Consider the following 26,644-nt stretch of genomic DNA (forward strand, 5'->3'; position numbering starts at 1 on the left):
GCTCCAACACTGGAGTTTTTAAGATGTTGGATAACCATTTGTCTGAAAAGGTATAGGGTTTCCTGTCTAGGCAGGAAATTGGACTAGAATACCTCCAAGATCTTCCAACTCTGTTATTCTATTCTATTCTAATTTTGCTGGAAGAGGCACTTATGCTTTAATTACTTCCTGGTTAGATTTTGACAATATTTTCTACATTGGGTTGCCGTTCAATACAATGTGGAAGCTCTAATTGGTCCAGAATGCAGCAATGTGGGTAGTAATGGCAATTACAGTTGTACAGTGCTATTATTCTGAAATAATAGTAGCAGTATGCAAATGCTGCTATTTGTATAAACAGTATAAAAATACCCACAGATTTTTATTTTATTTTTACTTCTTTCCTATTCAGACAAAGCCATTTTTCTTCACATATGTTTTCAAGAATCCTTAATTGACAGTTCATCTTTCTCTCTACAGAAATGTTATATTTTTTTCTATTCCTCATTAATTTGTTCTAATTTTCAGTATTTTAATGGTTTCATGATCTATTTGTAATAATTCTCTAACCCAGAACTTGCTTGTAGTAACTTAGGAAACTGTAATCTTAACTGTAGCCCTGAAAATATCATTTATTATGTGAGACAACTGCCTCTTTGAAGTCAGTAAAAGAACATTCCAGCCATAATATTGTGATATTGCTTCTAGCTCTATATTCCTTATACTGTATCTCAAATATAGTAGCAAATAAATTGTCATAAATAATAGAGATTGGGAATCCATAATTAGAAAAAAAATCTCTACTACAGTTGCATGTGTTGCTCTATCAGCTATTAAGATTTAAAGATAGAAAAAGCACATGCTATGCTGACACAGCTATCTGTCAGTCAAACACATGGTAAATTATTTGCTTACTTTAATACAAACCAAATTCAAATTCAAATCTTCTTAATCTTAATTTGGTTCTCTTAAGCCATAAACAAGCAGATCACATGAAAGCTTAGCACAAGACTTGAACCTTAGGCGGTCCATCCATGCAGGTATTAATCAAATAAATCATAGGTATAAAATAATGAAACTAAAATTAATATATATATTCCCATGACCAAAGAGGTATTTCTAGAATCTTTCTAAAAGGCCTAGAAAGTTATCACTGGTAATGAAATTTGAATTTTAGTAGCTCAATTTATATGAAATCTATTTCTCTGCTTTGTTGATAAAAGGCATGACATCCAGAAATTTCTGATCAGAAATTATAAATGACAGAGGCACTTCCTTTTATTTCTCATAAAATAAAGTTTTGTCCCAGAAAGTTTGATTTATCCGCAACATGTCACATCCATAATCTTCAATCATTTAAAAAACCCTCAAAGGTGCAGTTCAGGCATGAAAGCTGGATAGGAGACTTTGGGCCAGTCACTCTCTCTCAGCCCACCCACCGCACAGGGTTGCTTTTGTACGGAAAGTTGGAGGAGTAAGGAGTATTAAGTATATCCACCTCCTTGAGTTACCTATAAGGAATAAAGGTGGGATAAAAATCTAATAAATAAAACTTACTATATTTTTCTAAGATAATTTGAAACCATATTTGCATATAACGCTAAATCAAAACCTATTTTATGATGCCTAGAAACCAGTCTGTGCAAAACCTGGGCTCATGCATTTTCCATATTCCAGAATTCAGAGGAGGAATAATCAAACATTTAGTTTTGTTTGGTCAAACTCTAGCTTGTTAAATAAAACAGCATAACGGTGTTTATTTCTGGCTTGTTTATCAACATAGATTTACAGATCTGCTAAAGGGAAATTCACTTCTGGAATATTCTTCTTCTTGGCACCATAAAGAAGAGAAATGTGAAAAGTACATGGACTCTGCTCTGCACACTGTGCTAAACCATAATTAACAATGTAGCAATGAAACAATTTTTCCTAATAAAGAAAGATGAGGTTTCAATTAAAGAAATAATTATCTTCCACAAAGCTCTGAATAACTTTTACCCTTGGAAATTTGAAAATACAGACTTCCACATAAAAATGTCCAAATTATAAATTGATATCATTCAAATATTAGAGTAAAATCTATGCATTGATGCTATTTCTGTAAGCAATATAATGCTTTAAAATTCTGTCCTTTGCTAGTTTTTGTGTTAAGCCCCATATTTCCTCATGAGCTTAACCTGCCTTGTTAACTTTTTTAGCACACCAAATTTTCTATAGGCAAAAAATTACAAAATATGAAAGGGGGGAGCATAAGATAAAGTTGCTAAGAGGTTTGAGGGGGGGATACAAATCTACTGTTTGAACAAAGAAATTACAAAAATATATCAGATAAACAATCACTATGTTATTATAAGTGAAACAAAGAGCCTTCTGGGTCTTCAAGACAAACAAAAACATCACATTGCTTTCAAACCCTTTTCACTTATAAAAGCTTATGTGATAACATATGTGTCATATTACCCTTTACTGTCTCTGCCACAAAAGACTAAATCAACTAACCTTGAAAGCTAGCAAGTCAGCCAATGAATCATACCAACAATCCAATTTAACACTACAAAATGAAGTCAACAGTAATTCTTGAAATTGTTTTCCTGATTATTTCCAAGGTAAGGGCATTTTGGTGCTTTTAGATATTGGACTTTGTTACTAAGTCCAGATTATTTATATTTATCTCTGAGCTTCTACGTTTCATTTTTGGAACTATGATTTAACAACTGGATTACTTCCTCAACTTGCAAAAACTAATTCCATCTTCTACTTCTCACCTCTTTTTCCCCCCTATTTCTCTTACTTTCTTCTGACTTTGGGGTTGCCCAAAGGGAAACAGGAGATAAGACTGTTGATCATTTCAAAAACCCGAGAAGACAGTGGCAAAGCAATATTTAATTTAACAGGAGGTCCCTGTTTATCATGTACAACTGAAAGAGACATATTTATGTTTCTATCTGATTCTAAATTTTTTCCTTTTCCTTTAATCATTTTGTCATAAGTGATAAAATTCCAGTGAAAAGCCCCTCCAAACTTTTTTAAAAAAAAGATAATTTCATTATTATGTGAAGATTTGCAAATTTCTACTACATTTTCAGTATTGTTATTCTTATATATTTTATACCTTCTTTTTCCTTATGTAAATCCTGAAAAGTCACAGAACCAACATGCTAAAAATAATTACCCTGGGTTATAAGTACAAGACTACAAGCAATTCCTTTTGGGTTTTGTTTTCTTTATATCAAACGTTAATTCTACCTGGAAACTGAAGTTAGTATACCACGTGGTTTGGATGCTTGATTTCTTTCTAGGCTGACAAACAGTTGCTGCTGGTGGCGCTCACAGAAGGAGCGCACATGATTACATAATGTCAGCAGGAAGCGAGTGATATCGATCTCCTGCAGAAGTTCCTCACAATAATCCATGGCTATTAGCAGATCAGGAGAGCTAATGTTGTGACCTTGCTGAAGACTCCGAAATAGTCCTGTCAAACGAGGAACATAAATATTAAATGTCCATGCAAATGTGCCTCTGATAGTTTTTCAACCAAGCAACAGGAAGGGCAAACATTAAAGAGAAGGCATCCCAGGGTTACTATCTGAGGCTTACTGGAGCATAGATTTGTTATAATAATATGGTACCCCAGGAACTAGGTTACGCCTAGGACTAACGTAAGGTGACTTTGTTACATAAAGTGCAACGTCCCACTTTTTCCAACCTCATCACTCCCAAGCAGGGTAATTCTGTCCCTTACCTTTCACATAGCACTGGTGAGAATGTTCCTGTAGCAAAGTGCAGTAACTCACCACTTCCTTGTGCTTGGAATCTAGCCAAGGAGCACTAGTGGGGCGCTCCACAGACTGGCTTCTGGAAAAAAAGTACCCAATAAGCCTAAGAAATTCATCATCTAAAGGAGGCCCCAAATGTTTACCGAGTGCTTGTGTTGCAGCTAGGACCATTAAAACATGAATACAACATCTGGAGTTAGATTGATCTCCAGATATTGTATTCATGTTTTAATGGTCCTGACTTCAACACAAACACTCAGTTAACCGTACATAGTTTTATACATGCTTTTCTGTCAACTGTTAGAATAGTGAGTCCCGATTACATCATTCTTTACCTCAGTCCAAGATCTACCTTCTACATATACAGATGTTACTGAATTTCTTGCATGTTTCCTCACCTGAAAAAGATATCCTGTATAGATTTCTCTGTCCTAGAATTTATCATCTGCTCCCGTAGCACCTCCAAGGAGCAACTGTAGACAAAGACAGGACAGCGAACTCGGCAGTTCTCACTCAGGTCAGGCTGAGATGCTTGGCGGCCGAAGGAGATGCGTCCTTCTTTTTTGCATCCAACATCTAGATCTCCTATAGTTTGGTCAGTTTCTGCAAATTAAACATATCTTGGGGATGAAACAATTAAAATACAAATGGTTTAAAAACCATTTTAGCAATGGTTTAAAATACAAATGAAAAGTGTTCTTGCTTTAATCTGGATACAACTCACATTGAACCTAAGGCATTCAGAGCAACATGGCAGTCATGTATATTTAATATTAAGGGGTGATGGTCACTTTCTAACTGTGATCAGATATGGCAGCCATACAATCTCTTTATCCTGCCCAACATTCAACATCTGTTATCCACTGTAAAGCACCAGGAGTAGCAGAGCATAGGCTTTCCAAGCATAAGGCCCGAGGTCAAACCTCGGACTATTCTATTCCAGAGAAGATCAAAGAAGTGATAGAGAAAACGTCTATGACCAGAGAGATCTACTTCTAGTCAACCAATAAAGACCTAAACTGACAAAACATTGGACTTGATATTAAGCAACTTATCTGCTCTTCATCATGTGAAGTGTCAAAGAGAAGGCTGAATCTTTAATTTATACTTGGTCTGATTGTCAACTAAGCATATGGATGAAAGAAGGTGGAAAATGTGCCAAGCATGGTTTGGTCTCAGGCAGATTTCCTTTTATAAGTTTATTGCTTAATTTATACTCATTAGTTAAATAGGTGCCCAAATGAGTACTAGCAGTGGTGGGATTCAAATAATTTAACAACTGGTTCTCTGCCAACAATTTCTTCCACAACCAGTTCACCAAACTGCTCAGAAACTTAACAACCAGTTCTACCGAAGGGGTGCGAACTGGCTGAATCCCATCACTGAGTACTAGTATCTACAATTACCTGGAAGTTAAATTCACCTCCATAAGGTAACTATTGCTGGTGAGTGCTGTATAGCGCTAGAAAAAAACTACCCCTTGTAGCAGGAAGCACTCTTCATATGCCATGCCTCTTGGGCAACAGTAGAGAATAGTATGCTAAACTACCACAAAGATTTATTCTGGCTTACTATGAAAAGGTGACAACAAAGGTCTTTGCTATTAAAGCACATGAGATTATGTGAGTTAAATAGATAAAATCCATCATCATTCTTGGTCAGAAATATATCGTTTCTATGGCAAATGACCGAGAACTGTAGAGGACCATCAATTCTGCTTCCAGTTCCTCTGAGGAATGGAAGAAGGCTGATTTGTTGCTGTTTCTCCTACAGAAGGGAAGAAGAGAGAACTCTGAAGACTATTCCTCTTCCCTGAGCTGCTTATAAATGTATACATTCATGTATGGCTCATTATATAAGAGAAATAAATAACTGGTCACTTCAGATCAGTAACTGGAAGTTCATGCCTAAATTGACCTTAGACAAATAAGCCCAAGGCGTCAAAAGTATGATAGCCAGAGATGCTTAATTAAGCATCTTTCCCTGCTTCAAAATGATCTGGTCTAAGTTCAGCTTTCTCAAAATGGCACCATGCCCTTGCTCTGTCTGATTTTTTTCTGCCTTTGATGGTCTACTATTGTTTGCCCCATGGCAGCTAGTGTCTGTATGACTAGATTCCAGGACATGAAGAGTGAGGCTCCAAGCTCATATAAATAGCTACACTAGGCTCTAGTATATAGTCTAATAATATTTAATGCGCTTTCTCCACTCAACATTCCCAAACTAGCATTTACAGCACAGCCAAACAAGACAAAGAAGGTTGATACCATCAGCCGGTGTTATGCTGACAGCTGGAAGCAAGGCCATAGGCTTCAACTCTTGTGCTTCTTGGGCCAATGTAAGGCCTGTCTCTTTTGAGGTTTGGTCTGGTCCAGAAGCCATCAATCTCTGTACATCTGCAAAACAAAATAATTATTAAGGATTGCAATACCAAAATACATCCATGAGATATACCAGTAACTGATGTTTTGTCTTTGCCACCAGAAATGGATGAAATGAACGTCATTCTTAGGCAGCTAGGAAATGTTAGCCATAAGAAAGTCCTTTTCCCCCCATAGGACTATCAGTGGGAAAGGAGTAACTCTGATACTTTTCTGGGGAGGCTTTTAATTGGCATATTATTTAAACTTATAATTGTTTGGCAATTGGTGTGTGTATGTATGTATGTATGTGTATGTCTATGTGTAATGTGCATGTGTATATATATATATATATATATACGTTTTCTGAGGTTTTCGCGGGTGTTAGTATGTAGGTCTCTAGTTGTTCGGGTTTTCTCCCGCGTAGAATTGGAGATGTCTTGGCGACGTTTCGACGAAGTCACATTCGTCATCTTCAGGCTTCACTACTCCACTACTCCTGGAAACACCAAACCTGAAGTAGTCAGCAGCAGCCTGAAGATGACGAATGTGACTTCGTCGAAACGTCGCCAAGACATCTCCAATTCTACGCGGGAGAAAACCCGAACAACTAGAGACCTACATATATATATACATACATACATACATACATACATACATACATACATACATACATACATATGCTTTTCACATATCATTACTCATTTGTTAGGCAGAATAATGGATTCAGTTTATATTGTAACTTATATTGCAAGATATCATATATAAACACTTTCTGAGGGTAAATCAAATTGGCAAGCCACTGAACTCATCTTTAAAAAACATGAACATTCCACTAAGAAAAGGGAATGTTTGAAACACAAAGTAAATTCAGCAACACAGGTTGCATTATTTGTACGAATGCAGGATTAGCTTTGATTAACATACCCTTTTTTTAATAGAGACTATATAGCACAGTAGGACAGCAAATGTATAACACACATGCACTTACATATGTGTAATCTGAATTAACCAAAAAAAAATTACATGCCCTCCCCTTTATTTAATTTCTGCTATCAAACCTAACTCCATTGCTGAAATGAAGTGAAAAGATAAGGAATGGACTGTTATTGCTGAGCTCTATGAACCAAATTTATTTAAAAATAAAGTTATCTAGCCCCAATTTTTTTTAATAAAAAGAACATCCTTTGTACCTGAAACATTTTAGGCTTATAATTAAAAAGCAAAGTAGATCTTGCAAGCTTAAATTCTATTCACATCATTCGCTACAATATACAGGCAAATTCCTATCTCATTTCTTTACAACTGAAGAACCAACGCCAAACTTCTCTTGCGTTCCCTAGATAGCTTTAAAAACAGAATCCTTTACCTGAGAACATAGCTGGCAAGAAGGTAAGGAAAAGATGCTGTGGATTTACCAGCTTGGCATAACATCTCCATTGGGGAAAGTGTGCAACAGATGTTGGTGAGATATTTTTTGACTCCTTTATATTGGAGTCTGGGGTCTGAAAGAGGAAACATAATTGGATTATGGCATAGTTTTCTTTCTCCATCCTAGTAAGGAAGCAAACTGTAGGGTTATTTTTTGGTACCAGAAGCTAATAGCTCCTATCATTTAGTCATTTAGACCTTAACGCCCATGAGTGAGAAACTTGTGGCTCTCCAGATGCTGAATTAAACATTTAAATGTGTCTCATAATTACCGTATTTTTTGGAGCATAAGACGTGCCGGAGTTTAAGACGCACTAAGGTTTTGAAGAGGCAAATTAAACAAAAAAGTAGGTAGGTAGATAGAGGGGGAGAGAGAGAAATACAGTAGGTAGGTAGGGAGAGAGAGTAGGTAGGTAGATAGAGGGAGAGGGAAAGAGAGAACGGCAGTTGGACTTACCTGAACTGCATGTTTAGAAGAAAGGTGTGGGAGGAGTAACCAATGGGTATTAACCCAGCCCTCTTGCCTAGGAGACTGAGGTAATCTTTTGAGGCCACGCCTACGGTCCTCCTCTGACCTCCCGAGATTAACCGATGGATCGTAGCAGAGCACCTGAAAGGAAGGACAGACAAGAACAGCACAACACACATCCTTCCTATCTGCTATGGCTTGACCCTGGAACTCACTCAGGCCCCCTAGGCGCTGGGCACCCTACATCGGGGGGGGGGAGTGACTCCTCCCACACCTTTCTTCTAAACATGCAGTGCAGGTAAGTCCAACTGCCAGTTTCCGAAGTGAAGGTGTGGGAGGAGTAACCAATGGGACATACCAAAGCTAGATGTCCTGGGAGGGATTAGATGGGCCTGAGCCCCCCGGAGAGTCCAGGACTCCCTGCAATACCCTCCTGCCAAAGGCAGCCTCCGCGGAGGCGGAGGCGTCTAGCCGGTAATGCCTAATGAAAGGCGAGGGAGAAGACCAGGCGGCAGCCTGGCAGATCTCCTCTATGGGTGCTTGGGTGGACCAGGCTGCTGAGGTGGCCGCACTTCTGGTGGAGTGCGCTGTGATGCCCTCTGGGACCTGGAGTCCCCGTGCTCTGTAGGCCTGAGAAATGGCCGCTCTAATCCACCTGCTGATGGTGGCCGGAGAGACCTTGGCCCCCCGGGTGGATGGCTGGTAGGACACAAAGAGGGCCTCCGAACGCTTAAAGAGAGCCGTGCGCTTCAGGTATATGCGCAAGGCTCTTCTGACGTCCAATTTGTGCCAGGATCTCTCCCTCTCCCTGGAGAGTTGGGGACAGAAATCCGGCAGAACTATCTCTAAGGCCCTGTGAAACGGGGAGTTGACCTTGGGCATGAACGCGGGGTCCAGTCTGAGGATGACCCGGCTCTCTAGAAAGGTGCAGAGATCCACCCTGCTGGAGAGAGCATTGATCTCAGACACTCTCCTGGCTGAGGTGATGGCAACCAGGAAAACGACCTTAAGGGTCAGAAACTGAAGGGAAACCTCCCTCAATGGTTCAAACGATGCCTTTGTCAAGGCCTAGAGGACCGTGGGTAGGTCCCAGGTGGGGAATCGATGGACCACTGAGGGTTTCAGATTTGCCGCCCCCTTGAGGAAACGCTTTAGTACCGGATGTTGGGACAAGGGGGGAGCGTTCACCCCCCCCCAGAACCATAGAGTGGGCGGAGACCTGTCTTCTAAGGGTGCTGGTGGCCAGACCCTTCTCGTGTCCCTCCTGGAGGAAATCCAGAACCTGTGGGACAGAGGCCGAAGCTGGGCAGAGACCTTAGAGCTCGGCACCAGTCCGCGAAGGCCACCCAGGAGACGTTGTAGATGCAAGTGGTGGACTGTCTCCTGGATGCCTCCACTGTCCTGATGACGCTCTCGGAAAAATGGGCCTCCCTCAGTTGTTCCTGCTCAATCGCCAGACGGTCAGATGAAGCCACTCCGGATCCGGATGCTCCAGGGACCCCTGGTGCAGGGACACCTCCCCCGCTGGGATCCTCCAGTGAGGAGCTGCGGATAGATCCACTCAGTCTGCCAGCCAGGGGCAGCGAGGCCAGAAGGGAGCCACCAGGATCACCTCTGCTCCCTCTGCCACCACCCTCCTCAGGACCCCGGAGATGAGAGGAAGGGGAGGAAAGGCGTAGAGAAGACCTGGTGGCCATCTGCATCGAAGGGCGTCTGTGTCCATGGCTCCCTTGGTCGGGAACCTCGATATGAATTCCGGCAGCTGGGCGTTCTGTGGGGTCACAAAGAGGTCCACCGTCGGGGTGGAGCTGCCACTCCCCGTTGTCGATTGTTTCCCTGCTGAGCCAATCTGCCTGTTGGTTCTCTGTTCCGGAGATGTGCTCTGCTCTGATGGATTGCAGGTGTCTCTCTGCCCGTGAAGGGCCTTAGAATGAGTGCTGCCCTGTCTGTTCACATGGGCCTTGGCTGCCACGTTGTCCATCAGGACTAGGACGTGATGCCCGGTCACCGTGTTCCTGAAGTGATGAAGGACCAGGTGGATGGCCCTGAGCTCCAAACAGTTGATGTTGTTGCGCAGGTCTGTTGGAGTCCAGCGACCCTGGGCAATCTGGTTCTCCAGGTGGGCCCCCCAGCCGAAGAGACTTGTGTCTGTGGTGAGGATCCTTCTTGCCGGTTCCCTGAAGAGGAATCCCCTGCTCAAGGCTGGGGACAGCCACCAACGAAACAATAGCAGGACCTGGGGTGACACCCGAATCTTGAAGCTGGCGTCGCTCGTCCCGGCTCTCTGGTGAGGGAGTAGGAACCACTGGAGCTCCCTGGCGTGTAGTCGAGCCCACGGCACGATCCCTATGCACGAGATGAATTTCCCCAGGACCTGGAAAGAAGAACTACAGGGACAGAGCGTAGCTTGCAAGTTTCATGGACCATTTTAACAATGCTGTCCTTTCGATCTTGGGACAGGAAGACCTCCCCAGCCACTGAATCTATAATGGAACCTAGGTGCTGGAGCCTTGTGGATGGGACCAGGTGGCTCTTCTCCAGATTAATGGAGAATCCCAGGGCCCTGAGGGTGTCAATGGTGGTTCCCAAGTCCTGTTTGGCAGACTTGGAGACCTAGCTAGGACGAGGATGTCGTCTAAATAACAGAACAAACGGACTGGGAGGGAGCGCAGGTGGCCTGCGGCTGCAGCTAGCACCTTGGTGAATGTCCTGGGGGCTGAGGCCAGCCCAAAGGGGAGAGCCCTGTATTGAAAGTGGTTGCCCTCGTGGGAAAATCTAAGGAATTTGCGGTGTTCCGGGGCGATTCTGATGTGCAGGTATGCCTCTGTGAAATCAATAGAGGCTAGGAAATCGCCCGGACAGATGCCCTCCAAGATGGACTTTAAGGAGGCCATTTTAAACTTGCGGTAGACCACCCTGGAATTGAGGAGTTTAAGATCCAGGATGGCTCTCCACCCCCCTGAACTCTTGGGGACTAGGAAGAGGTTTGAATAGAAGCCGGAGCCCTTCTCCCCCTCTGGGACCCTTTCAATGGCCCTGATGTCTAGCAGATGCTTGATGGCCTTGGCCTTAAGGGCCCGTTTGGTCGGGTCTGTGGAGAAGGCAAAGGTGCGGAACCTACTAGGGGGGAGAGAGCGGAACTCCAGCTGCAGCCCGAGCCTTACAGTCTGGAGGACCCACTCATCCGAGGTGACACGTTCCCAAGCATCTGCGAAAAGGGAGAGGCGACCGCCAATAGGGTGATCCGGGGTCGGATCACTTGAATCTGCGGAAGGGGTGACCGCCTCCTCCTCGAAAGGGCCGCTTGCCTTGCTGCTGGCCTCTGAACCTGTCTCTATGGAATTGCCTATCCCCCTGCCTGTGGAACCTGGGGTTCTGGTACCTCTGGTTCTGGTTCTCCACGTCAGGTGGCCTGTACGAGGTTCTCCTGGGATATGGCGCATGTCAGAAGTCTGAGCATCTGGTGGTCGTTGGAAAGACCTTCCGCTTGTTCTTATCCTCCACCAGGATAGGATCCAGCGCAGTTCCAAACAGCTTCTCACCGGTGTAGTCTGCTCCCGTTAGGTGCCACTTCATCCGAGACTCTGCCTGCCAGTGGCGTAACCACAGCAGGCGCCTGGACGCCACTGAGGATGACATTGCCCGGGACGCATACTTAACTGCGTCCAGAGTGGCGTCCGCCGAGAACTGCGTGACAGCCAGGATCTTGGAGATGTCCTGCAGCAAACGAACCTCTGAGGCCGGAGTCCTGTCCCTCAGCTGCTGCAACCACAGCACCGTGGACCTGTTGAAAAAAGAAGCCGAAGCGGCCGCCCTAATGGCCCAAGTTACAGCCTGGAACATCTTGCGCAGCATGATGTCTGCCTTCTTGTCCTCTGCCTTGAGGCAGCTGGTGGTGTCTCCTGTAATTACTGCTGACGCTGAGGCTAGGGTGGCCATCGGATTGTCCACCTCAGGTTCCTGGAGAGCTTGAGCAAAGGTCTGGTTAAGGTTATAGAATTTCCTCTCATTTCCCCCTGGAGTGGGAAAGGACCCTGGCTTCACCCACTGGGACTTGAGCACCTCTAGAAGCATCTCTGGCGTGGGAATCTCCTCCTTAGCCACAGGAGGTCTATGGAATGGCCCCTTCTTCTTTTTACTCTTACTAGCGCCAGTCGTTTCAGCCACAGGCTTAGGATCTGTGGGGGGGTCTAGATCTGCTGTGGCACTGGCCTTGTGGAGCAAGGAACTAAATAAGGAGCGGGGGAAAAGGCCCGCGACGGTGGATTCGTCCTCTGCCTGGGGCTCTTCATCCTCAGAGAACCCCACCTCCTTCAACTCTCCCTCCTCCAAATCGGAAGCCTCGCTAGCAATGAGGGGGAGGGAGACCTGGCTTCTCTGGCAGCCAAGGTGCTGGGGCGCTCCTGATGGCCCCTGGAAGGCTCCTGGAGGGCCCTGCTCCTGGAGCTCTGAAGCTGCTGGTTTAACCCAGAGGCCATTACTTGGGCTAAGACCTAGCTAGCATGTCCTGAAAGCTATTGGTGAGTTCAGGTAAGGCAGGCTGGAGCTCTGGAGGCTGGGAATATTCCCTGGGTTCAGGGGATAGAGGAGCCAACTGAGGCCTGGCTGGACTGGGAGCCCTGCGCCCAAATGGATCCGCCCTTGACTCCGCTGGAGGTGCAGGCGAAAGGGGGGGGTGATAGGGAACTGTGCCCTCTACCTGAGCCCCTTGGGGAACCAGGGGATGCTGCCCGGGCCTCATCCCGGACTGGAGGCCTGTGGGGGGATCGGGACCTGGAGGGGGAAGGGCTGATGGTAGCTCTGAATCTTCTGGCCGAGGTCCTGGTCATCCTGGCCTCCTTCCTAGGGGCCGCCTTCTTGGGGGCCCTGGCTTTGTCCCTCCTTGCTGGGGATCTCCCCTGGAAACAGGGGAGACTCCCCCAGAGGTCCCCTCATCCGGATCCGCACCCCCTGGGGCTCTGGGCCTGGCATCCCTGTTCCTAGCCGCCTCCGCCATTTACTCACAGTTTTTTGGTGCCACCAACCTCCTCTCTGCTCAGCCGGCCTTTAAAGGTGGGGGCGGATTCAAACTTCTGACCATGAATCCCCTTTCTTCTTTCTTCTGCCGCTGGTCTGTAGCCTGGATTGCTGGCAGGCACCCCTCCGGAGCACTCCCCGGATCACCGGGGGAGTAGATCCTGGATGAAGCCTCTTCCGGCTTTGCTGGTGCCTCCTGAGCACTTTCGGCATCCGTAGGAGAACACCGATCACGCGCTCGCCCACGTGCTCTTCAAGATGGCGGCGGCAAGATGGCGACCGCCGACCTATGGTCCGAGCCTCCTCCTGGAGCTGGGGCACGTTGGGGCGATCTCCGAGAGATCCCCAACGCCTCATAGGTCTTTGTCGGCCCTCTCAGAAACTGCGCAGTCGCTGCTGATGCCCCCGCGATGCGGAGGCTTCCTCCCCCTTAACGCAACCGGCTGGTCGCTCGGGGCGCGCGCACATGCTTGCAAGCGGTGAGGCTTGTATCCAGCAGCGCAGCGCACGGTAGAGGAGAGGTGGAATTGAATAAGCTGTAAGGTAAAATCCTGTAGATAAGCGATCCTGTAAGAAAAATACTCCTGAGTCTTCGAAGTGAAGGGAGAGTCTGAGTAACGCTCCTTTCAGGCCGGAGACTGAGGTTAATCTGGGAAGGTCAGGGGAGGACCGTAGGTGTGGCCTCAAAAGATTACCTCAGTCTCCTAGGCAAGAGGGTTGGGTTAATACCCATTGGTTACTCCTCCCACACCTTCACTTCGGAAACATACAGTAGGTAGGTAGGGAGAGAGAGAGTAGGTAGGTAGGTAGATGTTTCCAGGTGTATTTATCCATGTGCTGGAGAAGGAAATCACTGACAACCTGCAGCACCTAACACTTGTTTCTGCTGGCACAGCACTTGATCAATGTAATTCTCATCAATCACTCTAACTAAAGAACTTTCCGAAAGGGGGGGGGGAGTTTTTGCACTCTGCAAACCTCCCCCAAATGGCCTGTTTTTCATGAAAACGGGCCCCTGTTTTTCAAATAAAAGGCATGAATAGCCTTGGGGGGGGGGCTTGCAGAGTGCTCCTGGAGGGTGGGGTGGGGAAAAAAGAGCAAAAACTGGCCCGTTTTTTGTGAAAATGGGCTGTTTTTTTGTCAAACAAATTGCATGCATAACCTTATGGAGGCTTATAGAGTGCTGCTGGGGACTGGGGGGGGTGGGGGTGGGCCCATTTTTTGCTCATTTCTGCCCTCCCCAGCTCCCAGGAGCTCTCTGAAAGCCTCCATAAGGCTATGCACGACCATTTTGGTGAAGGGGCAGGGCTTCGGGAGGCAAAAAAATGTTGTATTTGATGTATAAGATGCACCCAGATTTCAGCCTCTTTTTTGAGGAAAAAAGGTGCGTCTTATACTCCGAAAAATACGGCAGCAGTTCTATTTGTTGCTGAACGGAGCTATGGTACAACAATATGCAAAAGTCACAATTCTTCATCCCTGCTACATAATGAACTACTACATTCGCAGATCACATGACGCTATCATGGTTCATTTTGGCTTAATATTGTACGAACTCAGTTGCTATAGATTGCAAATCACAAATGATTTAATATTATGCATGAAATATGAACCTGGCCTACAAAACTTTGTATACTGTGCTGAGGCTTTAACGGTAGATGAACTCATATACTGTTTTATGAAGACTAAGATATTACATTGAAAAAAATTAAGGGATCACTTTCAACTAATACATAGCCTTCCCCAACCTGGGATACCTCCATAACTAAAATATGTTTATCTTGAATAGGATGGAAGAGGACCAGGCTGGAGAACATTAAATCATCAAGGAACTGCCAGACTTCTACACATAAGTCAGACTCTTCCATTCACTTATCTTTGCAGCTTGGTGGCCAAGCAGGGGGGGGGGAGGGGGAACTGGGCTGTGCGAGCCGCGGGCCAGTGCGTACGCGTCTAGTTCAATTTGTACAAATTGAACTGAGCACGTGTGTGCACATGTGCCAGCCTCCTCCTCACACAAGTTGAGCCACTGCTCACACAGCCCGGTTGCAAATAGCCACGGCCCAGTAGGGGCCACAGTCTGGAGTTTGGGGGCCCATTTTAGATTACTTCAACCAAGCGCTCCCCCCCACACACACATTTCAACTTGCAAGAAACAAGGAAGTTTACAGATCTAGAAATTCTGTGACATATATGGAATGTTGACATTGAGCTCAAAAGATCATTCTACCTGATATGAACTTGCAGAGGTAGCTGTATCTTTGTTACCAAAAGGGTGGTAGGTATTTTTCAGATTCTGGCATTCAGAAGGAATGGAAGCCTTTGGGAGTTCTGGAAAGAAACACATTGGTGAGGAAACCATCAGAGGAATAGCTTAAGGAAGAATTAGCTACTGTCTCTCTTACCTTGGACCATAGAGAGCTTAAAAGGGGGTGGGTGGCCATCTCTGTCTCGCTGAAGCACCTGCTCCATGAAAGTTACATGATCTGTGTCCAATAGTGTGATTTCCCTGTCACTGAGGTCATGCTGGAGACAGCCATGAAAAAGGCCAAGAAGCATTTCATTGGGCAAGAAGGAAGAATCCTTTATTATTCCATCGTTTTCTGCAATATGATAAAAACTGAGTAAATTTTTCTCCTGCTGCTAGGAAAACACAGCAATTCACAATATATAGATCTGATAGCCTAGACAGGCAAACAGCATCTAAAGTTTCCCTACCCAATTAAAAATAAATCTCACACAATAGAAATTACACAGTAAGAAATATTGACTGGTAGAGATCTTCACATCAAGCTAATTATTACATTTTCAACAAGATCAAATTATGACAGCAATGTCAAGTTTGCTGAAGAAATGCATTTGAACCGAAAACTCTTATTAAAGCCAAATGTTGGTGAGATGGGGATGTTAAAAAGGGGATGGCATACATTACAGATGTGCTCATCTTCATTATTGCTTAATATGTTTCAAAGGTGGGAAGAAATAATGAACCAATATCCTTTCCTTGATGCATATACACACAACTTGCCTCTTGTCAGCATCAAAAGACCCATCTCAATTTGCTGGCATTTTGGTAGAAGTTTCATGAGGTCAAACTGGAAAGGAATCTCATGTACACGGGAGCCACTTCGAGCATCACGACCTACAGCACACACAAAAAAGAAGTCATATTCAGGATGAAGTCCATAGGACCTAATAAATGAGTGTCTAGAAATCATTAAATAAATCAATTACCTTCAACCGCAATGGGCCTTGAATCGCATGCTGGGAAAACCCAGTCCTTATTTTGGCAAAGTTGACTGATATACTCAAAAGCAAGCACAGTATGGATGCAGGACAGATCTCGAGGATGGATCTGAAAAAGGAATCTGAAATAAAATAGACTGGAAAACCTATTCAAAAGGATTCAAAACAAGTTTCAAAAATGCATTCAAAATGCTACAGCAATGCAAGGATAATTCAGAGCCAAGTATACAAATATAAGCCACGTCTCATTCCTCATTGAGACAAAACCTTCCCAATCATTTGGCTGCATAGGTTGCTTTGGTAATTGTTTCGCCTGCTGCCCATATACAGGAAGCTGTCCATCTTAATCCCTTTCAACAAAAGGAATTCAGCAAAAAACAGCAGATTGGCTGCCAGTCAAACATCCCTGCAAATGTTGCCTCTTCCCACCACAAAAACATACCGCTTTGGGGATTTTCTGGTAGGATAAGCCATGTAGGTATTGCCAACTCTCCTGAACACCAGCTACATAGCCGCTTTGAGGTTCAACCCAGCATTCTGTGACAATGTTCAATTCCATGTCCACCTCAATTGCCTCCACTTCTGTATCATTATCTTCATCTGTAGAGAAACTTGAAAGCAAGCAAGTAATGTGAGAGACTCTACAGAAGGGTGTGAACCACAAAAGATTTTCCAGAAGTTGCTAAACATTGTTAATTCTACAGAAGGGAGAAATAGGCATTAAATACAAAAGAAGTAGTCACAATAACTATATTTAATTACTTTAACACAATTTAGATAAAATCAAATCTAGTATGTTTTAGCCTCACCCACATTTTCACCTGGCTGATGCAGGTTTTTCTATTCCTAAGATAGTTAAAGGTCCAAATCATCCTTAAATGTTAAACATATATAGTAGTTTACAAGGAAATAAGTTGGCTTTCCAGTTCAATTCCAACCCTTCTTGCCTCCAAGCTTGAGACTAAAATAAATTAAGTTCAGCAGTCTTAGACGATATATCAAGGTTGCTTAGTTTATGGAACTCAAAACTAAAGCAATTGTGCTCTTGGCCAATTTATTGGTGGCAGGATGAATGTGCGGTACATTAGTCATTATATATTCATTGTGAAATTTCTACAGAATTCTTTATTGCATCATATTTTTACAATTCATTTTATGGAATGGCATTTTATTTTAGCACAGAGCGCTATGCAGAGATAAAGCTAAATATGGCAAGCTCAATCAACAATTTTATACATGAATTCAATGATGATATCACTTTTTAAAGCACATTGATTAATTTCAGGTTCTAGAGAAACACAGCTGTGGGTCTTTGGCAAAGATTACCCAAAGGTATACTTCAAGCTCAGGAGGCCTATGGAGTGCTCGTCCATAAGTACAAAGAAATAGGTATTCATTTCTGCTCATTTGGAGAGAATGGGATGATCCAGAGTCTGAAATTCAGAAAAGCACATAACAAGCGAACACAACTTGGTACAGTAATGTGGATAAAATTATAAATACCAAAACCTCAGATTTGCAACGAAAAGGGCATCTTATTGATCAATAGAATAAAAACTAATACAGTATGTGAATATTATCAAGTTTATATTTTATGATATACTCATAGACATTTACTGGTTTCAGAATGGATTATTTGAGCACCTAAATATCATTTATTTATTACAAGGATTATATGGTAATATTAATTCTATAAGTCAGCACTGTCTTATATTAAATAAAAACAACAAATAAAGAACCATGGGATCTTCAAGTCAGTGTTATCTTTCTGGGGAGGTGGAGAATCTTGTGTACACCAAATACTCCTTTGCATAAAAGCTATTGGTTGGTATAGTTCACAGACGTCAAACTTGCCGCGTCACATTGCTGTCACGTGACATATTGTGACGTTTTTCCCCATTCACAGATCTGGAGTGGGCATGGCCTGCATGTGACGCATCCGGCCTGCAGGCCACCAGTTTGACACCCCTGGTATAGTTAGCTACTCTTTGGAAGCCTTCTAGTCAGGCACATTCTTTCAGTGGCTACAAAAGAACCTGGGTAACTCTATTCCTTGTGTCTTTCTTTCAGGATCAGGACTTCTTTTCTTACCTATCTTTGGTAGATGTAGCATGTGGCGGGAATATCACATATTGAACAATGCAGGTGTGCTTCTCATTGCCACTCACTCTTGTGGAGTCACTCTGTGGAAAAAAAAGTTACTGTAAATTTGTCGTGCTCTTTTGCCACTTCTCTCCTAGCACAATGAGGTTCCAAGACTGGAGGAGAAGCAGTGTCAATTTGCCATAAAATGCCTTTTTTAGATGAGAGACCATGGAGAAAAAACAAGGGGCCAGTCACTCTCTCTCTCAACCCTAGGAAGACGCCAATCGTAAATAATTTCTGAAATCTCGCCAAGAAAACTGCATGGACTTGTCCAGGAAGTCACCAGTAGTCAACACTGACTCAAAGGCACATATACCATATTTCTATGCACCCTGCTATTACCAATTTCCTTGTGAACAGGACAATGTGGCACCACAGAAGATAACAAAAGAAAACAAGCATCAGGATTTACCTTCATAGGTAATTCTTGGACCATACTGACAATCCCTTCACCACTGGAAGCAAAATGGAAGCCTTCGGACAAGCGTATCCTACATCATTTCAAAGAGAAGAATAAATTACAAGGCTATTTTACATCCTGGTCTCCCATGAGACAAGAAAATTTTGTTTACCCAGCACAATGTTCTTTTCCCACAGAGAAAATGCAACACACACCCCTTCCCACTTTAACTCTTATGCAGGCAGTTCTTGACTTACAACCGTTCACTTAGTGATTGTTCAAGGTTACAACAGCACTGAAAAAAGTGACATGACCATTTTTCAGACTTATGACCATTGCAGCACCTCCATGGTCACATTTCGGATGTGTGACAACTGACTCACATTTATGATGGTTGCAATGTCCCAGGATCATGTAACCATCTTTTTATCACATTCTGACAAGCAAAGTTAATGGGGAAGCCAGATTCACTTAACAAACAGGATACTAATTTATCAACTGCAGTGATTCATTTAGCAAATGGGACAATAAAAGTTGTAAATTGGGGCAAAACTCACTTAACAAATTTCTCACTTAGCAATATAGATTTTGGGCTCAATTGTGATCATTAATTTTAATGATCTAACTTTTACAGCTCCCCTATTTGTAGATTCCAACATATCTGAAGACCAAATAGGTACTTACTCAGTGAGAGTGGACAGTAGTTGGGCCACAGCTGTGATGGGCACTGCCGGGACCAGCCCTGATTGTACACACCAGATCCAGCGTTGATGATAAAAATAGCGAGATAAGGAGGCCAGGGTAGAGGAAGCTGTGCGGTTGGCCACCATAGTAAGTGGACCTGACATGGGAGGATTCTCCAAGGGTAAAAGACATGGAACATGGTAATCAGAGGGCAGCTTTTCATATCTGAGAATGAGAAAGAAGGATTGAGACAACAGGTAACCATGGAGTTGAATTTCTCATTGTAAGCTCAATACACTACCTGTGCAAAACTTGTGAGCTGGATGTTTCAGAATTATTCCCAGTATCTCTAACTATCATGACCAGAAAATGATTTACTGGTTTGTTATAGTCATAAATTAAACTATCTGTCCCTGCCTCTTCTTGCATATTCTCCTTTTTATTTTAAAATAAAAAAGTATTAACTTTCTAAGATTCAAGAATCAAAAAGACTATGCGGAGAAAACAAAATGTCTCTCTCCATGCATGCTTGAATCCAGATTTGCACGCCATGTGTACAAGGAAATGTTGTACCCCAAATACATTTTATGAATCTGGAGACATGTTAAGTAGTCTATTTGCAGTGCATGCTGTATATAATTCAATAATATCTTGAGATACATTTATGTGAATGAATTAAGGTCAAGGTACAGAGAAAGCTCACAAACTTTTTTTTTTGAACCAAGCAAGTTTCCAAAACATTCCCATTACCCACAGCCATCCATTGTCCATTGGATAAAAGAATACAAAAACTATAGCCGAAGTTGTCTGGAAAACAGCAACTAGGCTAAAGCAACTGCATCTCTGGGAATTAATCTTCTGCCCATAGGGATATAAGTAAGTGCACATGTACATATGTTCCATACATAATACCTGATAAGGAGTTTTTCCAGAGGTTTATGCAATACTATAAGGCAAGGTCTGTCTGAGAGGGGTGGCTGGGCCATAGGCAAACAAGATGATTTTGATGGAGAACTGCTGCCAAGGACCTTTCGCTTTACTTTTGGAGTTGCCTCTTTGCTCTGTACTCTGTGGGGGAAACGTAACTGAAGGATACAGTCTCTCAGTTCTTCTACTATCTGTTGAAAGGTAAGTAGATAGGAAGAAATCATGTTTATATAAGGAATTGGCACCACATATAAGGACAGCAACTTTTGCAGACTCTGAACTCCTTTGTAGGACACGTTCTCCTGTATTCCAACATTTTACCACATATTTTAGTGCATTACAATGTTACCCACTTAATTTTTATAACATGTCAATGTATTTATTGTCTAGGATTTCATTATGTTATGAACTTAATTTTGCTTTTAAAAAGTTAAATTGTAGTTTGAATGTTATAAAAATGAGAAAAATGCATATATTGAATAATAAAAATATGTAGCCATATTCAGTCCCAGAATTAGCCCAGAAGAGCGAGCCTGTTCTTGTCAACAACAATGCCTTAAATGTTTTGTTAATAAACTCATCAGTGCCATAAGGACATTTCTTATGGAACTGATTTACCTTAAAGCTGACCTAAAAAGCCAAATCTCGTTTCTTCCTAACACATTTTAATTAGAAATTATTTGCTTTGTAAAATCTTATCATGGGGAAAGTGATCCATCCAGCTACCTTCAGGTAGTGATTCCTGAATGCTATTCAAGGTCTGGAAGAGAAGCCTGTAATGTGACTCACGTTTTTGTATGCAACCTAAAAATACAGATGCAAAACATGCTTCTTGGCAATCCTAAAACTTTATTCCAAGGCTAACATCCACCAAGCACATTTTAGCTGTGTATTTTTTGCAATTCTAAATATTGTTCAAATATTTTTCAAGCAAACTTATCAAGCACTCACTTTATTCCTGAGTTTTGCAAGTGTCCCAATGGGGAAACCCAGCCTCAGAACCATGCAGGGAGCCTTAGAAATAATTCTCACCACGTAAAATGAAAAAGGAGGCAGGTCTTCAGAGCTACAGAACAAGAAAGAAATAGCAAGTTGAATAAATTTATTGTGGTACCAAGAATAAGTGAAGGGACATTTTATCATATTTGTTGGATATATTGTGTAAAAAAAGCCAAGAGTTTTTGGACACAAATACATGCACTACTTCAGAAGAATTTAAAGATTAAAGTATAACTGAAACCAGGGGCTTTTGTTTTGGGAATAAATGCAATGATTCACTTAACAACTTGGCAAGAAAGGTGGTAAAATGGGGCAAAACTCACTTAACAAATGTCTTATTTAGCCACAGAAATTTTGGGCTCAGTCATGGTTTGTAGGACTATCTGTACTAATGAATGAGTATGAAATGCTCAATGAGCTTTTCCTCTTAAGAGTTATTTACTCACCGTGACTGGCTCAAACTTATGCAAAAACCTTCTATCCCCATTGGATAGTATATCTTCATGGCCTTCAACGGATCAGCTCTTTCTCCCCTTTGCCCCTGAATTCCCTCACCTGTGCATGAGCTTGACATAAGAGTAGCCTTCTACCAGCACAAAACTACTCCAGTCACGCAGCAAAGAAGTCAGAGCTGAATGGGAAATGCGACACTGGATGGTGCTGTAACGACCATTGTTGCCGGGGGTGTGTAAATGCTTTGGGACTGGCCTATCAAACAAAGTGTTAGTTAGTGCCTGTTATTCGGGTATCATCATTATCCCCCATTATCCCTACCCTAGGAAAAGTTCACATGCAAGACCTTATTTCTCAACCTCTGTTGTCTCTCAGCCATCAATAACAACACAATGGCTGGTAAGCTCTGAAACCTTGAAATGTTAAAATACCGTGCCATGATACGTGTATGTTTTCTTGCACGTACATGTCATGTTCCAGCAGAATAACAATGCGGTGCATGTGCAACCACCTCTGCCAGAGATTGGCATCCATCGACAGGATGGGTTTCCAGTAGGCTGCAAACTGTGAGTGACTGGAGTCTGAGCTACTGTGCTGCAAGGACAGGACCTGGAAATGGCAGAAACCATATTTCATGAATCTGTTTGCATCTGTGCAACTGGTTGTTTCAACATTTTAGAAAAAAAACGTATTAGGCAGTTACAGGTAGTTTTCGACTTACAACCGTTCATTTAGTGGCTGTTCAAGGTTACGACGACACTGAAATTTATGATTTATGACCATTTTTCACTCTTATCTTTGTAGCAATCCCATAACCATGTGATCAACATTTGGATACTTGGCAACTGGTTCATACTTATGATGGTCGCAGTGTCTCGGGTTCATGTGATCACCTTTTGCAACCTTCTGGCAAGCAAAGTCAATGGGGAAGCCAGTTTCCCTTAACCACCGTATTAACTAACTTATCAACTGCAGTGATTCACTTAACAACTAAGGGAAGAAAGGTGGTAAAATGGGGCAAAACAAATGTCTCACTTAACAACAGAAATTTTGGGCTCCTTTGTGATCATAAGTCAAGGACTACCTGTATTTAGCTCTGCTGGCTTGGGAATTCTGGGAGTTGAAGTCCACCCATCTTAAACTGGCCAGGGTTGAGAAACACTGCTATAGCCTATATTTAACTTTTATTGTTATTAGTATCTTAATAGTTGCAATTTATTTGTTTCTGAGATTATACAACTCTGCTGGTTGGGAAATTGTAGGAGTTGAAGTCCACCCATTATTAAAAAAAAGAATGTAAACTGTATAATCTCATTTCTCTCATTTTAACAAATGGCGTACAATAACCAGTCATGATAGCTCTAATGAGCAGCACAAACAGCAGAATAAATAAGTGATACATAGAATATTTGTTTGGCGTGTTAATTTAGCATAGCTGCTCTTACTGCAACATTTGGCTACATTAACTTAAGGTAACAGCAAGTATGTTGAACCTCTTGCTTCTAACCTTTTGCTGCCAAGGTATGATTCCAAATAATCAAGAATCTGAGCACCCTTATTTAATTATTACTGTAACAGCATATACTGTTTCCTCCAGAAGTGAGAAAGCAGAGCTGAAAATACAGAATTGAGATACGCAGCATATATTTGAAATGCAATTGCCTTTTCTCCTTCATCCTTCCCTCATCAAATCACACAACCAAATGCTTTACCTTACTAACTTGAGATATTAAGAGAGATAAATATAAAGCAAGTTTTAAACCCTCTAAGATAGAAAAAGGAATGCAGTAACTTAGGCAGCAACTTAGATAAAGGTTGCTAAAAAGGCAGCTACTTATATATTACTTCTTGCTTGATCTTACTGCAAATTGGCTAGTAATATACAAAAATAATGTACCGGTGTAGTAGATCCTGGAGGAATATAGAACAGTGGCACTCCATTTCGAGTGCTTTCAGGAATGGTGAAATGCTCTGGGACGCTGTCAAATGACTGCAGATGAACCAGCATCTGGTCAGTTTGGTTGATACTGAAAAATGAACAACAAAAATCCCCCTCAAGGATCTTTAAGTCACAATTTATATTCTAATAGCCGATATCCCAGCATTGCCCAGATATTTATTTATAGGGGGAAAATGTCCGGACCAAACGCAATTTCTAATGTTGGATTTTCCCCCTTACAAGAGGGAGCCCTCTTGTGGAGTACTCTGAAGTTGGCAATTGCACTGCGCTGTACAGTAGAAGCCATTTCACAGCAGTACAGTAGAAGCCATTTTAAAGCACAACAGGCTGTATCTTAACAGAACACACTCCCCGAGGGGTGTTAGGGGTGTCTTACTCCCACACTATTTTTTTCTAAAGAGTAACTCATCTATGTACCAAGTTTGCTTGAAATTGCTCAAGGTGTTCTAGAGTTATGCTGGAATACACACACACACAGCCATTTTTATATATATATATAGAAGATTAGAAATGGATGTGTTTAAAACAATCCCTCACTCCCATTAAAGAGGTTTCTCTAGAAGCAAACAGATATTTTTGCCTAACAGTGAAGCTCTTTCTAATATCCTAATAGAAATGAGGAAAACAATCAAGATCAACAAGAGTTCCTAGTTTATAAACATTGTTCATGTTAACATTCCTTATTGGGACTAAAACATTTAAACAAATTAAAGGGCAGTGTTCCACATTGCTCATAGCCCTGGGGGGAGGGGGAAGCCCCACTGAAAGGGCACACCAAGGAAATCTTCACCTTTGCAGGGTGTTCCAGAAGCGGCGTATCACAGTGGTGCGATAGAGGCTGGTGATGGGCTTCCGTACAGTGCAGCTGATGTCGTGCAAAATGTCATAGCTGCCCTCCATAGTCACTTCCACCCATGTGCTACGTTTCAAAGGATCGAGGGGCCAGGGGGCCACTGCCAAATACTCAATTCTCATATTGTGCTTCCATAGCAAGATGAGCTTCACTTCCAGCTGAGTACCACCTGTAAATGTGCAAGAGGAATTAGGAATGTGTTTTAATAGAAGAGCCCTAGCGCCCCCCCCCCTTACAAAGTCTGCCTTTATAAAATACTAAAACACAGTTTCTGCCAAAATCAGCACGTCTATATGCCAGATTAATTTTTACATTATGTTACTTATTTCTGTGTTTGATGTCTCTCTTACTGATTTATCTTGATTGTTCTGAATGTTATTGCCCCACTGAATGGTCATGTTGGAAGAGTCAGAGAAGACACTGCAGGAATACACTCCATATTTCTAGCTTTAATTTATTTTAGAAACTAGAGTTACAATACTAGTTAATATTTATGAAATGCTTTTCTGAAAACACCCCATTAATATTTTCTAGGATGGGAAGCATAGCAATGGCAAAGTTATTTTTTAAAACCAATTAAAGGAACAATTTCAATATCAGTGAAGCTAATGTTCTATTTTGCTTGCCATCTTTTATCCACTGTGATTTTTTTTAATGAAAAGTAGATAAAACAAGATTTCTCATTTTTTATGTTACACATTTATAACTATATTTAAAGAAATGCAGATCAACAATGGGCTTTTAACAATTACAACTCATTACAGTAACTGATCCAGCTACCAATAAACAGGACACTATATTAACAAACAAATATTGCCCTTATGCAGAATCCCACTAATTGCCATTTGTTGAACAAGATGATGGAATTTTGCCTACTCTACTCACATATCTTAAGCATGAATCAGGCACCCCAAGCATTCAGAAACAAAATATGCATTTGGCAGTCAGTCCCATAAAGCAAAACATTGTTTTGGCACTTTTCTATCCCACTATTCTTTTATACAACTCAAAGCACTGCTCGTATTCACAGTAATTTTTTAGTTAGCAGCTTCTTAAAATAAATTAACTGGGAGTTCCAAGATGAGATGGAATTTGACAATAAATTTTACAGACATAATTTTAAAAGCTACTCAACAAACAAATTATATTCAAGATTAGAAGTAGGATCATCCCCCAGCAATATTTCTACAACCTTCAGAATGCTTAATACTGTGAAATTCAGCTTCATTGATTTCAGATCACATGGTTCTTTTTAGACTTTGTTTTTTGGGGGTGTTGGATGCTTGAAGCCTCTGTCACACACCCTAATTTGCATTAAAAAAATTCTGTCCCAAAAAGAACAGTTATTTTCAACCTTACCTCCTTCAATGACTTCTAGTGCGTTGCCAGCCATCCCTTATAGGTCTTAGAAACCATTTTGTGAAAAGTGCAGCTCCCAGAAGGAATATAATGCATGTCCCTGATCACAACTGGCAACATATACTGCCCAAAATAGACTAAGAAAACACTGAACAATCACCTTTTGTAATATTGACCTCACGGATACTATAGCCTTCTCGTAGCCGCACAGAGACTATACTAATAAGATCAGCATGGACCTCCTTTTCTGCATGCTTCTTTCGCCTCAAGGCAAGGGCTGGGTTGCTGCTTGCAGAAACAAGATGTTCATTGAATAATCTGTGCTGGGACACTGCAATGATAGCAAACACCATGCAAGTGTTATTTCCAAACTGACCTATTCCACGAACTATTTCTTCCTCCTATGAGACCATGAGCCACTTCAGGAATCTCAATGCAGGAATTCAAGCATTTTATTATGTCCCTTTGCACATGGGTGACAAATGTAGCTGTGTAAACAGTAAATATAGCATTATTTTTCCTCATCCTGCACCTCATCACTTGCAGCAATAATGAAGGCCAGGCAAATAACTACAACCCTCAAAGCA

General features: G+C 42.3%; 1 protein-coding gene across 1 annotated transcript in view; it reads right to left on the reverse strand.

Annotated features, from left to right (window-relative positions):
• The window catches only part of SZT2 (SZT2 subunit of KICSTOR complex), a 95,031-nt gene that overhangs the window by 56,445 nt on the left and 11,942 nt on the right, over positions 1-26,644 (reverse strand). The window contains 20 exon segments of the mRNA XM_032217362.1: positions 3,226-3,451; positions 3,722-3,834; positions 4,154-4,358; positions 6,023-6,151; positions 7,485-7,620; positions 15,262-15,362; positions 15,437-15,634; positions 16,060-16,173; positions 16,266-16,386; positions 16,720-16,888; positions 18,369-18,460; positions 18,835-18,913; positions 19,507-19,731; positions 20,419-20,624; positions 21,385-21,499; positions 21,988-22,140; positions 22,352-22,494; positions 23,783-23,912; positions 24,636-24,867; positions 26,218-26,388. Of these exon segments, the coding sequence (XP_032073253.1) occupies positions 3,226-3,451; positions 3,722-3,834; positions 4,154-4,358; positions 6,023-6,151; positions 7,485-7,620; positions 15,262-15,362; positions 15,437-15,634; positions 16,060-16,173; positions 16,266-16,386; positions 16,720-16,888; positions 18,369-18,460; positions 18,835-18,913; positions 19,507-19,731; positions 20,419-20,624; positions 21,385-21,499; positions 21,988-22,140; positions 22,352-22,494; positions 23,783-23,912; positions 24,636-24,867; positions 26,218-26,388 (3,058 nt within the window).

Source organism: Thamnophis elegans, chromosome 5 (genome assembly GCF_009769535.1).
Source record: "Thamnophis elegans isolate rThaEle1 chromosome 5, rThaEle1.pri, whole genome shotgun sequence".
Classification (NCBI taxonomy): domain Eukaryota; kingdom Metazoa; phylum Chordata; class Lepidosauria; order Squamata; family Colubridae; genus Thamnophis; species Thamnophis elegans.